This window comes from Sapajus apella, unplaced genomic scaffold (genome assembly GCF_009761245.1).
Source record: "Sapajus apella isolate SASKATOON/1434 unplaced genomic scaffold, GSC_monkey_1.0 scaffold47, whole genome shotgun sequence".
NCBI lineage: Eukaryota > Metazoa > Chordata > Mammalia > Primates > Cebidae > Sapajus > Sapajus apella.
The window spans coordinates 10,400,211-10,414,170 of NW_022436987.1; the positions used below are offsets into that span (position 1 = coordinate 10,400,211).

The window sequence follows — 13,960 nt, forward strand, 5'->3', positions numbered from 1 at the left end:
TGTGTGTGTGTGTGTGTGTGTGTGTGTGTGTGTGTGTGTGTGTCTGTGTGTGTCTGTGTGTGTCTGTGTGTGTGTTGGGGTGGGGTGGGATGCAGCAGGCTCAGCAGGGTAAAGTCAACGTGCATCTCCTTGCTGGCCCCAAAGAATCTGGTGAGATCAGAAAATAAATGAGAAGTTAGATAAAAATGAGATGCTGGTGCTAGGGAGAAGGGAGGCTGTGCTCACAGGGAAGGAAGGATTGCCTAGGGCATGGGACAAGATACAGAGATGGCACTCACAGCCACCTCTGAGTGCTTCTGGAGTGGGGCAAGTGCTAGTTTGGAGGGGAACAGGGTAAAAGAGTTTGCTTGGGCTGGTGGGGTAGGGGGAGGATTGAGAGGACGATACAGTATGAAAGTTTAGGGTAGAATCTGATAGGCAGGATCCACTTCTGGCCATAGTCTGGCACTAACAGTGCAGCATGGACAGCAGGCCAGCCCTCAACGCCCAAAACTAGAACAATCAACAAACACCCATCACCCACTGCCGGCAAGTGGTGGGTCCTCTTGTCACCCACAGAGACAAAGAGAGATAGGGAGAGGGAAGGAGGATGAGAAAAGGGGAAGAGACTTAGAAGAGGAAGAAAGAGGGAGGAGAGCTGGAAAGACACAAGCCCAGCTAACAATCAATTTCCAAGGGAGTATTTCATTCTTTCTTTGGGCTACTTCAAAAATACAAATCAAGTTATTTGTAGATTTGTGAAAGCTGGACATGCAGTGCTCTGCTTGTGACCAACTTGAGTGCACCATCTTCTTTTATTATGGTTTTAGTTTTTATTTTCCTAATGAGTAATGGTTTTGAACACCTGTTCACATCTTTACTGGCCATTTGGTTATCATCTTTGGTGAAATGTAGGGCTGAATCATTTGCCCATTTTAAAAACATTGGATTGTTTGTCTTTTCTTAGTGACGTGTAAACTTTGAAAAACACATTCTACATACACATCATCTTAGGATACATATTATCCGCCTATGGTTGGCTTTGTAATTGTCTTAGTTGTGTCTTTTGATAAATAGAAATTCTTAGTTTTGTTAAAGTCCAGTTTATTAATCTTTTGTTTTGCAGCTCTACTTGTGTCCATTTAAGAAATCATTGATTTTTCCAAAATTTTGAAAATATTCTCCAAATTTTCTTCTAGCATCTTTATTGTTTTGCCTTTAACATCTTGGCTTATGATATATTTCAATTCAATTTTAAAATGGTGTTGAAGTTCAATTTTTTTCCCATATGGATACCCAATCGAGCCAGCACTGTTTATCAAAAAGACTATACTTTCAGTACTGAATTGAAGTGATACCTTTTTTTAAAAACAGTGATATATGCATGAGTCTGTTTCTGGATTTTTTTTCTCTTCATTAGCCTTTTTGTCCATTGCCTGCCAATAGAGCACTGTGTCCCCGTAGTCTAATAAATTTCGATATTTGGCAGCATAAATTCTCCAACTTTGTTCTTCTTTAAGATTATCTTGGTAATTCTTAACTTCTTTGCAGTTTTATATACATTTTAGAATTAGCTTGTCAATGGCCACAAAAATACTGGGTGAAATTTTGATTGGGATTTAAAAAATTTTAAAGATAAATTTTTGGAAATTGCCTTTTTTTTTTTTTTTTTTTTTTTTTTTTTTCTGGAGACAGAGTCTCACTCTGTCACCCAGGCTGAAGTGATGCAGTAGTGTGATTCCAGCTCACTGCAACCTCTGCTTCCTAGGTTCAAGAAATTCTCCTGCCTCAGCCTCCTGAGTATCTGGGATTACAGGCGTGCACCACCACGTTCAGCTAATTTTGTATTTTTAGTAAAGACAGGGTTTCATTATGTTAGCCAGGTTGATCTCAAACTCCCGACCTCAGGTGATCTGCCAGCCTCGGCCTCCCAAAGTTCTGGGATTACAGGCATGAACCACCACACCCGGCTGGAAATTGACATTGTAGACAATATAGGATATTCTAATAAATGAACAAAGTATATCTCTCTACTTCATACAAACTGTCTTTAATTTCTCTCAGCAATGTTTTGAGTTTTTAGTGTTGACATCTTGCACATATCTTGTTTAGATTTATTCCAAGTTATGATTCATGCAAATGTAATGCTGTTTTTAAATTTTTATTTTCTGTTGTTGCTAATATATAAAAAATACAATTTTGATATTGTATCCAATCATCTTGCTTGCTGTATTTATTTACCGACTTTAATAGCATGTAGATTCATTGGGATTTTCTTTGTACACAATCATGTCATCTGTAAATAGTGACAGTTTTCTTTCTACTTTTATAGAATAATGCAATTATTCTATCTTTGCATTTCTTGTCTGATTGCATTGGCCAGTATGGTGTTAAATGAGACCAGTGATAATGTATATCTTTATCTTGTTACTGATTTCAGGGGAAAGCTGTCAATATTTAATTTACTATTTTGTTATTAAGTATGATACCATTATTATTTTAAAGATGAGAAAATGAGGCTCAGAGAAGGTGGATAACTTGCTCATTTTACCAAGCTGGGAAGGAGCTCAGACTTTTCTTGCTCTGAAATTTGTGTAACTTCCTTGTATCACAGATATCTCTAGAAAGGTGCTGCTCAACCTAGGATGGCCATGAAAGTTATTTGAGGAGTTTTGCAAACTAATGATACCCCCAGCGGTTTAGGAGGCCAAGTTGAGCAGATCACTGCACTACAGCATAGGCGATGGAGTGAGAACTTGTCTCAAAAAACAAAAACCGAAAAAAGCAAAACTGTAGTGATGCCAAGACTCCATCACAGACCAATTAAATTCAGATTTCTGGTGGTAAAGCCTGGGTATTTGTGTCTTTAAAACTGTCCTAGATAATTCTAATCATCTAAGAGCCAGGCTGAGGACCACTGATCTAGAACCAGGCTGGGTACAATTCAGATCCCAGCTCTGCCCAGTAGTGCTTTGCTGAAAACTTGATATTTTCTTCTCAGTACATGCCTAGTAACCCTAGCCCAAAGGGAAATCCACCCCTAAAACGCCTGCAGAGCAACTGTTTGAAAATCAGCTATAAGGGAAATCATCTGCTTAACAGGGAAATTATTTACTCTATATACTCTTAAGTGATTCAATCCGTAATTGCTTCCCACCTTAGTAACTCATCTCTGCTTTCTCTGCCTGTATGTCTCTCTCTCTACCTCACTGACTTGCCAGCCAAACTGGTCGTATAATCCCTTTTATTCATTGTTTCATCCATATTACATATTAATATTTGTATTTTTCCATTTTAGCATTTAGCTTTTAACTAAAGATTCTTGTTTGACACAGCAAAATAAGTTGAGTGTTGGGATATATTAGTTTGAATGAGGATAATATTATCCTCCTGAAGGCCTGTTTTAGTTTCTGTAGCTTTCTATGGAGCTCTCAGCTCTACCACCACTCTGTAAACTAACCCCTTAGACTTTTACAGATGTCATCCTGAACCTTGTCCCTAGCTGGTGTACAGTCCACATTAGCATTCTGCCTCTGACCCATGGGTTTATTTACTCCACAAAATGCTTTTCCCCTGTCCCTTGGTCTGTCACTTGTCTTTGCTTCCTTGGACAGGACCCTTGCTCCCTTTCTGATTATAATTGAATTTGCCTTCTAACTATACCCTGGACAAACAGGTCCATCCTGCCTGGACCAATGAGCAGGATTCCAGCCACTTTGTGATTCCTACTTGCCTTGTGTTTTCGCAGCCTTTAGGCGTCCGGAAGTACGGAAAGAGAGAAAATGTGGGTGTCCCTAGGTCACTCTCCTGCTCCTGTGGCTAAGTTTTCAGTGCATTCCCATGATTCTAATTGTTACAATCTAGCAGCCAACCTTTCCTCCTTTTCCTTAAAATTAGACACATAAAACAAAAACAACCTCCCTAAAAAACAAAACTGAGAAGAGCAGACTAGCACCGGTGATATATGGTGGGCCTTTATATGTTAGCCTGTGTCCCTTAGATATTTGCATTAAAACCACCACTGATGCTTTCCCAATAATCAGTAGGAGAATATTGCCCATAAATCTGATATTATGTTTACTGTACACTTTGGGTTCTTCCATTGCAAGAGTTCTGCTGTGGTTTAATTGCGTCCCTCAAGGTTCATATGCTGGGAACATAATCCCCAATACAACTTTGTTGGGAGCTGGGACCTTTAAGAGGTTATTAGGTCATGAGAGCTCTGCGTCCATAAATAGATTAATTCTGTTATTTTGGGAGTGGGTTAGATATCTTGGGTGTGGGCTCTTGATAAAAAGATGAGTTCCTCTCTGTGTCCCCCAGTACTTTTATTGCAAGATCTCTTGCCCTTCTGCCTTCCACTGCAAAATGACACAGCAAGTGGGCTCCTCGAACTTGGACTTCACAGCCTCCAGAACTGTGGGAAGTAAATCCGTTTTTTATAAATCACCTGGTCTCAGGTATTTCATTATAGCAACATAAGGTAGTCTAAGACAATTTCCGTGTTCTTCCTCCCACTCTCTGGGAAAAATCTCAGCATTTGCCAAACTCCTGCTGTATCCAGACTCCAGGTGCATCAGCCCTGCTGCCAACATGATGACCAGGCCAGACCATTCTCATCACCACTTGCATGCCCGCCCATGAGGAAAGTCTGGCTTCAGGCCCAGGCCTATTCCATTCCATGTAAAAGCTAATTATCTGTAAGTGCTTCCAGCAGCAATTTCTTTAGGGATGTGAAAGTGCTTTGATTAGATTGTTCTCTTGGCATCATTAAGTTTACAACAAGGGATGGGAAGTGGGTGATTTGGGGATAGAGACTTTCCTAAAATTGGACTCATGTTTGGGGCAGCTGGCCTCAGGCTGGGCTACTCCTGGGCCCGTTATGGGAATTGAGCTGAGCAACCCCTTCTCACCTGGCCCTTTCACCAGCTTCTCCTTTCCTCCCTAGAGGCCCCAAGGCAGGAGGCATAGGACAAGGAGTGAGGAGGCCAGAATTAGGGTCCTGGCCCTCACATTAACTTGCTGTGTGGCCTGGGTAATCTCATCTCCTCCCTGGGCCTCTGTTTCCTCATCATTCAGCCTATACTTCATCAGTAGACTGCTGTGTTTTAGGCCTTAGCTGGGTGCTGAGAACCTAGAGACAATTTTGTGTAGGAGCTGCCCTGAGTGGCTCAAATCCACCTGGGGAATGTGCATGTAACCAGAAGAGACCATCTAACTTGAAAGGTGTTCTAGCTGAGGTCAGACCACAGTGGTGTGGCAGTGGGAAGAACAGAGATGACCTCTTTTGGGTGAGGCAGGTGCATGCATGTTCAGAGGAGAGTGAGAGGGGAGTGAGGAGGGAAAACAGGGAAAATGACCACTTCATCTTTAAGTGATTTGGGTTTGAGGTTCCCGTGGAATATCCAGGCAAATTATGTTTGGAATTAAATACAAAATGATAAGATAGCAGTTTGGAATGTAGATGTGGATCTCAGAAAAGAGGGCTAGGTTTGGGGGTCATTGTAGTGAGTCACTGAGGCAACTTGGGTTTGGGTGCCTTAGTCTGATATGGTATAAAGGGGGCTGGCAGCAAAACCTGGTATATGCCAGTTGAGATGAATGCGAAGGAGGAGAGGCCAACAGAGCAAATGGTAAGAAGTGGTGAGCTAGGGAGGAGCCCAAAAATGTGGTGTCATGAAGTCTCAGCAGGAGAGCATGGCAAGATGGAGAGTTTCTCTCTCACTTGGCCTCTCGGTAACCTCTACTCAGCAGCAGTAGAGGTTACAGAGAGGCCAAGTGAGAGAGGAACTGGGAGACTGAGCTGCATCAGACAATTTCTCAAATCCTTTGTAAGGATATGATTTCCGTTTCCCTTCTCTAACTCACTTTCTATCTCGCTCTCCATTTTCTTGTTGCTGTGTGTCTTTGCTTCTTCATCTCTGTCTTATTTATTCCTGGTTCATCTCTGTGTCACTACCCAGGTCAGCACCTATCACAATGTAGGCGCTCAGGAAATGTTTATTGAACTATAGAAATGCAGGGATAGTACTGATTTTCTCTTTATTTCCTTCTGAGGAAGTGTAATTGTTCATTGCATTGTTCCTAGTCAGGAATCAAAACAGAAATCACTCCCCTATTTTAAAAGTGCTAGTTCTGAGCTGCATGACTGAAGGATGTCTAAACAAGTGGTTAAACTTTGGGCCCCAATCCAAAGAGCTGAGGTTATTGGTGGGGTCTCAGTCCCAAACAGTGTATAGAAAGGAGCTCTGGAGAGAAGCCTAGTCAGGAGGCTGGGACAGGCAGAAGTGGGGTGAACCTAGGATTCAGGGCCCCAAGTCTAGGAGCCACCAGGTGGGGAGGGGAGGGAATGATGGTGCCCCATGTGGCAGGTACTATACATGCAGTCTCTCATTTAATAATTCCAATGGTCCTCTGAAGTTGTTACTTTTAGTCCCATTTTATAAAGAGGAAAAACAATCTATGAGGTTGGTATTATCCCTGTTTTACAGATAAAAGCCCAAAGTAGGTGTATTAGTCTGTTCTCACATTTCTATAAGGACATACCCATGACTGGGTAATTTATAAAGGAAAGAGGTTTAATTGACTCACAGTTCCGCAGGACTTGGGAGGCCTTGGGAAACTTACAATCATGGTAGAAGGGGAAGCAAATACATCCTTCTTCACATGGCAGCAGCTAGGAGAAGTGCAGAGCAAAGTATGGGGGAAGCCCCTTATAAAACCATCAGATCTCATAAGAACTCCCTCACTATCACGAGAACAGCATGACTCAATTACCTACCACCAGGTCCCTCTCATGACATGTGGGGATTATGAGAACTATAGTTCAAGGTGAGATTTGGGTGGGGATACAGCCAAACCATATCAGTAGGTAAGAAAATTGTTCAGCTAGTAAATTTAGAGGCAGAATTCAGACCTGGGTGGGCCTAACTCTAATGTCTGTGCATATTCTGACTCTATAGGAATTGCCTCAGGTGCTGGGAAGCCCAGACCCCAGTGATGTGGGGCACTTGAGTAGCTCATTCTGTGGTGAGCTGGGCTGTGCAAGGGCTGCTGAAATGGTAATGAATATGAAGATCAACTTGCTGGCAGCAGACCAAGTGGCTGGTCAGCAGCATCAGAACCAAACACTAGGAAAATTTGGCCCCTGTGAAAAGACACTTTACTAGTAAAGTGAGCAAAACATACAAACAGGCAATTCATAGCAGAGAAGAACCAACCTGCAAAAAACAAAAGCCAAAACAAACCAAATCAAAGCAAAATAATGATATTAAAAGTCTCTCAACCTCATTACTAAGTGGAGACATGCAGGTTAAAATACAATTTTTATGCCTATAAAATTGGCAAAAAAATTAAAGATCTGCCAATATCAAGTATTGGGAAGAATCTGGTGTTGAGTGTGATTATGTATTGCTGGTGGGAGTAAAAATTACTACTACCATGTTGCAAAACAATTTGGCAATACCAATAAAGCTAAAGATGTGGAAACACTATGCCCTAGGAATTCCACTCCTATATTGGGACCTCTGAAGAAACTGGCACATGTGCACTAGAAGACATTTAGAAGAACATTTATAGCAACACTATCCATTATAGCAAAAACTGGGAAGCCACTCAAACACCCATCGATGGGAGAATGCATAAATGAATTGAAATTGATTTATACAATCAAATACCATACAACAGTGAAAATAAATGAATCATAGCCACATGGAACAACAAGAAGAGGTTTCATAAACAAATGCTGACTGGAGAGAAAAGTAAATTGCTGTATTCAACATGATACCATTTATGTCAAGTACAAATCTTGTTAAACTAATAGTAGATATGTGCAATAAACCTCTCAGGAAAACAAGGGAATTATTTGCATAAAACTCAGAGTAACAGTCCATGCAACAGAAGAAACCAGAGGTATAAGATCAAGAAAGGTGTGTCGGGGACTTTCTTGATTTTATTTCTTAGAATGTCTGGATGTTAGGCATATACATCTACACATACAGGTGTTCATTTTATTATTTGTTATAACTTATTCATTATCATTCATTATTCATTATATTATTCATTATGTTTATCTATCTATCTATCTGTCTGTCTATCTATCTACCTACCTATCTATCTGCCTCTTTTGAAGGGATAATTAATAAGTTACCAAAAGAGATCTGAAGCATATAAAACAAATTGCAAGGAAAGCAAGACAATGGGCAATTGGCAATTGTATAGACAGAACTCCACAGATCCTCTGGAAACCAAAGAACAGTGAAGGAATCAGGCTTACATCAGGATGGGGTCACTTTTCTGGGGTCAGGATTTGATTTATGTTCTCATGCTGGCTGTTTCTCCAATGCTGCCTTTTTCTATAACTGCCTTTGCTCACAATAGCTCCTCCATCTGCAGTGCCATTCCTTTAGCTTTGCTTGTCTGAAGTGTGTCCTTAAGTATTAGATCAAATTTTACTTTCTTGTATTTATTTTCTACTTACAGAAAGCCTACTACATGCCAGACCTGGAGCAGCCAAGAGTTAACAAGCTGTGGTCCCCAGGCTTGCAGAGATGGCAGGGGAACAGGGGAGCAGACAAAGGAGCAGAGAATCACACTATAGCAGTGCTTTTCTGAATTGCTGGCACATAAAAGTCAGCTGTGGAGCTGTTAAAAAGCAGATTCTCAGGTGTCCCTGGCAATTCTGGTAGACTAGGTCTGGGTGGGGTACATTAACTTGCTCTTAAGAAACTCTCCCTGAATTTGATACAGCTGGTCCACAGACCTCACTTGGAGAAACGGCCTGTTGGTGTGATAAATGCTGCAATAATTGCAAAGGTACTTGGGCATGGGAGCCCCAAAGAGGGCCACATCTCCCACCTGAAGCATGGACATTAAGTCAGAGTAGCTTCCAGGAGGCCTCTCTGTAGAGCATCCTCATTTGTTATTTGTAGATATGAGTCAACTCCCTCCACTGCAGGGAACACTGTTCCCTGGTTTACCTTTGCTCCAGCACAAGGCTTGGCATGCAGTATATGTCAGGAATGTTTTATTCAATGGGATTTCAGAGCAGCAGGCTGGACTAGGGAGCAGGCCTAATAGCCAGGCCTTGGGCGGCAGCAGACCCTAGGAACCATCAACTTCTTGATCTCTCTGGTGTGTTTAGATTGGCCTGTCTCCAAGTATGTGTTGGGGACTAGGGAAGGTTACTGGTTTGGGTCTGACTGGTATTCACATCTGAGCTGGGGACTAGGATAGCATCTACAACCAAGTTGAGATTAAGGAGACAAGATTGATTGAGACATTTCCCCATCAACGACCCTATAACTTCTTAGCAATCAGCTTTATCTGTGCTACAAGGAGGAAAGGGATGAAGGCCGGATGGGGCAAGAGGTTTCTTATGTTGGCAATAGGGCTGCTTCCTGCTTCTAGCCCCCGCTTCCCTTCCCTTTTCTAGGCCCAAATGAGGCCCCTCTCTGAGGGCCTGTTAGTTAAACACCTGGCATGAGTCCAGTCCTGCCAGGGACTGCCTGGCTGCTGTTTGTTCCCTTTTATTAAGCACATCCAGGTGAGTTTTATTGCGGACAGTTCCCTGGGCTCCTGTTTCCACATTTGTCTCCTTTGAGCCTGAGATTGCCAAAGGCTTTCACAGCTAATGGACCTTACAGCTCCCAAGAGCCATTTAAGGGAGGCACAGAACTCAGTGGTGGTAATTAGTCAAACGAAACGCAGGCCTCTGGAAGCCCACTGGAGCTAAGTGGCAGGAGGATGTAGGGATAGAAGCCTTGGGTCTGTGGCAGGTGTAGGGAACGAGCATGAGCTGCACCTCCCCCAACCTCTCCTGTTCTTCACCTGCCTCGTCCCTACCTCGCACTCCTAAGCCGAGAAGGACTTGGTGCTTGGTAGCAGGGTCCCCAGGCAGGCTGTTGTCCAGGGCATCTGAGGGTCTGCAGTAGCACGGCGGAGCTAACCTTGACAAGCTCCTGCCTTCTTTTTCTCTAACAAGTCTTGTATACTGACCCTGATGGAGGCTGGGGTCTGAGCTCAGGTGCCACTTCTTAGTAGGCAGGATAATACCCTGTTCAAAACCTGGGCTTTGACACCAGACCATTGGGTTCAAATGCCAAACCAACTGCTTTTAAAGTTCTTGATCTGGGGCAACTCTATGAACCTTTCTGTGTCTCAGCTTTCTTGTCTGTAAAATTGAGATAATAATACTGATCTTAAAGGGTTATTGTAAGGAGTAGATTGTATAACATCATGTGCACTCTACATAGAGCAGTGCCTGGCACACTATAAGCACGTGCTCAGCAGCAGCTGTTATCAGGCCAAGAGCAGGTCTGACTTGGACAGAGCTTGAAAACATGTTCTTATGTGGAACTCATGTCCCACCAGTTTTAGGTTTGCCTCTCACTGGCTGCGCACAGAAAGCAAGGCCCCCAAGGAAGCAGCCCCATTTCTATGGGGAAAGATGGCGGAGGACAAGACAGGGAAGAGAATACTGAGCTCATCCTGTTGCTAAATCAGAGGAAGGGAGAAAGGAACCAGCATTTCTTGAGCATCTCTTCTGGATCAGGCATTGCCTGCTTTATCTCTTCAATCCCTCAATACCCTGTTGAAGTGTGAGGAAATAGAATCTCAGAGAGGCTAAGTCACAGAGCAAAGAAGAGGGGTCCAAAATTGGAGCTTGGGGATGTGAAATTTCTAAGTAGCTGTTCTTTCTATGGCAATTTGCTGTGGTAGATAACCAGGGCCCTGTCTCTGGACATGTGACTTTATGTCTGCTATTTAGAAGACCCACGGAAGTTTACTGCTCTCTGCTTGACTCAAAGAAGAGGCCTCCAGGTGCCAGAATTTGAGTCGTTCTGAGGGCCTTGTCACTGGATTGTCCCTGGCTCTACATGGGGTCCTGGGCTGTTCTGGGAAGGCAGAGCTGGCTTCCATGAAGGGGGGCCTGTATTTGTCTCATTAATGTCATGGGCAGTGGTGTCTTCCTAGGGTTCACAGGGAAGCTCCCTCTCTCCATCTGCAGGTGGATGGCGTTCTGTGCTTGGCCAACATCCTGACTGACGACAGCCACTCAGAGGCCACACGGGCTGAGGCTGCGGCTGTGGTGGCCCAGGTCACCTCCCCACACCTGCCTGTCACCCAGCACCTCAGTAGCTTCCTGGAGAGCATGGAGGAGATCGTGACAGCCCTCATCAGTGAGTCACCCTGGGCAGTGGGACCACTAGAAGAGAGAGCATTGGCATAGTTGTCTTCAGGAATAGTCAGTAAGGCCTTCCCATCTGCCACTCATTGCACCCCAGATATCTCCTGTATAGATGATCACATTTGCTGAAATCCCACCATTAATGGATCAGAATTAGGCTTTGAAGAGCTCTATTGTCAAGAGTTTCTTATTAAAATGCATGCAGCCCTCTGAGAAGCAAGTTGAGTTATTGTCAGTCTGGGATTAGTTGGCATTTCAGAAGGGAGTCCAGGACAAGCCCCAGAAAGGAATGGATCCTCAAATTTTGAGGTTCAGATACTTGGATAAAGAGACTTTGATAGGCATTTTTCCTAAATTCTCAGTCCTTGTACCCAGTGACTATCACAGTAATGACTGGGGCAAATGGTTTCTCAGAGAGCACTAGCTTACCACAACCTGCTTCCTGAAAATCACACCATTAGTCTCACATCATGGGGCCGTGAAAGTGCTGACTCTTCTAGGTTCACCTGTTCAAACATATGCACTGCTGACAGGAGAATCCTAGCTCTATATCTAAAATATGCTCTTTTCTTAGCTTTCCTTTGCTAAACTATAGAAACTGAAAGGGCCGGTCTGGATAACAATCCCCAGGGAATTGTTTTGTGAATGACCTCTTTCTTTTAAAAGTTCTGGTGGTGATCTGTGTTTCTATTTCTCTGTCACTCTCTTTATATCTTATTGAAATTTCATTTCATTTCATTTCATCAGAAAATGTAAGATTAACTCTTGGAGTCACCATAGCAGGGGTGGGAATATCTGAAATAGCAAGAACTTAGGGGCAACATAACACTTGGCTAGGAGTCAGAACCCTGGGTTTGGACTCTGGCTTTTGACTCATCCATTCAAGTGGCTATGGGCAGCAAGCCTGTGCCAGTGCTGTGTGAGATCCCACCACTCACTCCTTACCATGTCGCACTGTAAAACCCACTTCACAATTTTCCTAACATAAACAAGACATTGCAACTTGTTTCTCTCAAGGGTCCTTCTAACTCTAGAATTTGGAGATCTGCAAGTACTTTGCACATAGGAGACATCAGTTATGTTGACTTTATGGCTGATTCTAGTCATGGGGGCAGTAGCACTCACAGGTCAGGCTGGGAGAAATCAATTTGCCAATGTCCACATTTATTCAAAATTGAGAAAACATGGAAGCCCATTGTTGAAAGTCTTGGCTAGAGGGAGCTCAAGAGACCCTATAGTTCCTTGCATACTCTCTAGGTGAAGAAATCTAAGCCTAGAGAGGTTAAGTTACTTTCTCAAGGCCACACAACAGAATTAGGACTCACTTGTGCCAGGAGTCCCATATTCAACATCCACCAGAGCCCAGTAAGAAACATGAATGTGTTGAAGAGAGCCACATGGAAGAATAAAGGTGTTTGAGTCCTGTGTCAAATTGAAAAACCCATGTAGTGTCTAAAGGGATAGTCATTGGTAAATTTCAGTTGATTGTTACCATGTAGGAAAGGCGTAGACTTTTAAAGATAAGACAAAATTTGTAAATTTTATAGAAAATTTCTCAATGTATAAACATTATCAAATAAACAAAGTACATATAGTCCAAGTGACCTTTCACTATTGTCATATATTCATTCTTGCTTCACTTCCCAGGCTGAGTTTCTCCCTGGAGCCAAGGAGTCTTCCATTTATTTCATCCTGATGAAGATGCATTGTAGAGTCCACTCTGAGATTCAGCAGATATATTCCGGGCAGGAAGCCATACTTCTGTTCTTTGGTGGGAAATAGCCCTCCAACTTCTTGCCATTCCCTGGAAACATTTATAAATGAGTCACTGGAATCCTCAATTTAATCTTCCTAACACATCCCAGGTGACTCAGACTGTAGTTCAAATAAATGTGCAGCAAAATTAAAAGGCACTTAGATAGTTGTGTTAATAATTGCTGTGTCAGCAGCAATAGCAACTGAATGAGAATGAGGAGGAGTGTTTGGACCTAGAAGGAATCTTACAGAAAAGTGGGCCACCGAGCTCTGTAGACTCACCCAAAACCTTGGATGTAGGAAGGTGGCCTGGAAGGGACTGGGGACTCCAGTGATTTTCTCAAAATCAGAGGACGGGGCAATCACTAGTTAAAGGGAATCAGAGTTCTTAATATCTCAGCTAATCTGTTGTCCCAGTCCTGATGGTTGGATCAAGAGTTTGAGTTGTTTAATGGTCACACCTGGGCTGTGGGGAGCGACATTGCCCAGAGGCAAGTGTTATCATCCTGATAGAACTGAAACCCACATCTCTGGAAGCATCACTGGGAATGAGTCAAAGAGGCTGAGAGACCAGAAGCAACCTGGAGTATAAAAGAATGGGGACTTTGGAGTCAGGCAGACCTGGATTTGATTCTAGCCTCAAACAGTTACTTACTGGCCATAAGACCATGGGCAAATCACTTAATACTTGAATCTTCAACTTATTCACTTACAAAACAGTGATAAAAATGAGATTGTAAGGAGAAGTAAAAAAATATGTACAGCAGCGAGTAAACAATAAATGGTAGCTGCTGCTGCTACTACTAGCTTCTCTAAGACTCAGCTAGTTGTAAATGTGGACAATCATTTTCTACTTTGAGGGTATTCAGCATTTAATGGCACAGTGCAAGGCCCACTGCGGGTGTTTGACTAATGTTATTGGTAGAAAAAGGGTTTTACTGCTAAAACTAAAATGTAGGCATCAGAAGGTGCATTCACAGGTAGATGCTAGGAGGTGGCAGTTGCATCAGAACCTGGAGGTATAGACTGTTTGTCTAG

At 42.9% G+C, this 13,960-nt stretch overlaps 1 protein-coding gene and 1 long non-coding RNA gene across 3 annotated transcripts in view; one reads left to right on the forward strand and one right to left on the reverse strand.

Annotated features, from left to right (window-relative positions):
- Positions 1-13,960, forward strand: part of INSC (INSC spindle orientation adaptor protein) — a 130,916-nt gene that overhangs the window by 96,502 nt on the left and 20,454 nt on the right. For both annotated transcript variants that reach the window (XM_032240850.1, XM_032240849.1), the window contains exon 8: positions 10,988-11,159. In XM_032240850.1, coding sequence (XP_032096741.1) covers positions 10,988-11,159 — 172 coding nt within the window. The remainder of the gene's footprint in view (positions 1-10,987; positions 11,160-13,960) is intronic.
- LOC116525170 overlaps positions 12,691-13,960 on the reverse strand; it is a 39,511-nt gene continuing 38,241 nt past the window's right edge. The window contains exon 3 of the long non-coding RNA XR_004257606.1: positions 12,691-12,971. This is a non-coding gene — a long non-coding RNA (uncharacterized LOC116525170). The remainder of the gene's footprint in view (positions 12,972-13,960) is intronic.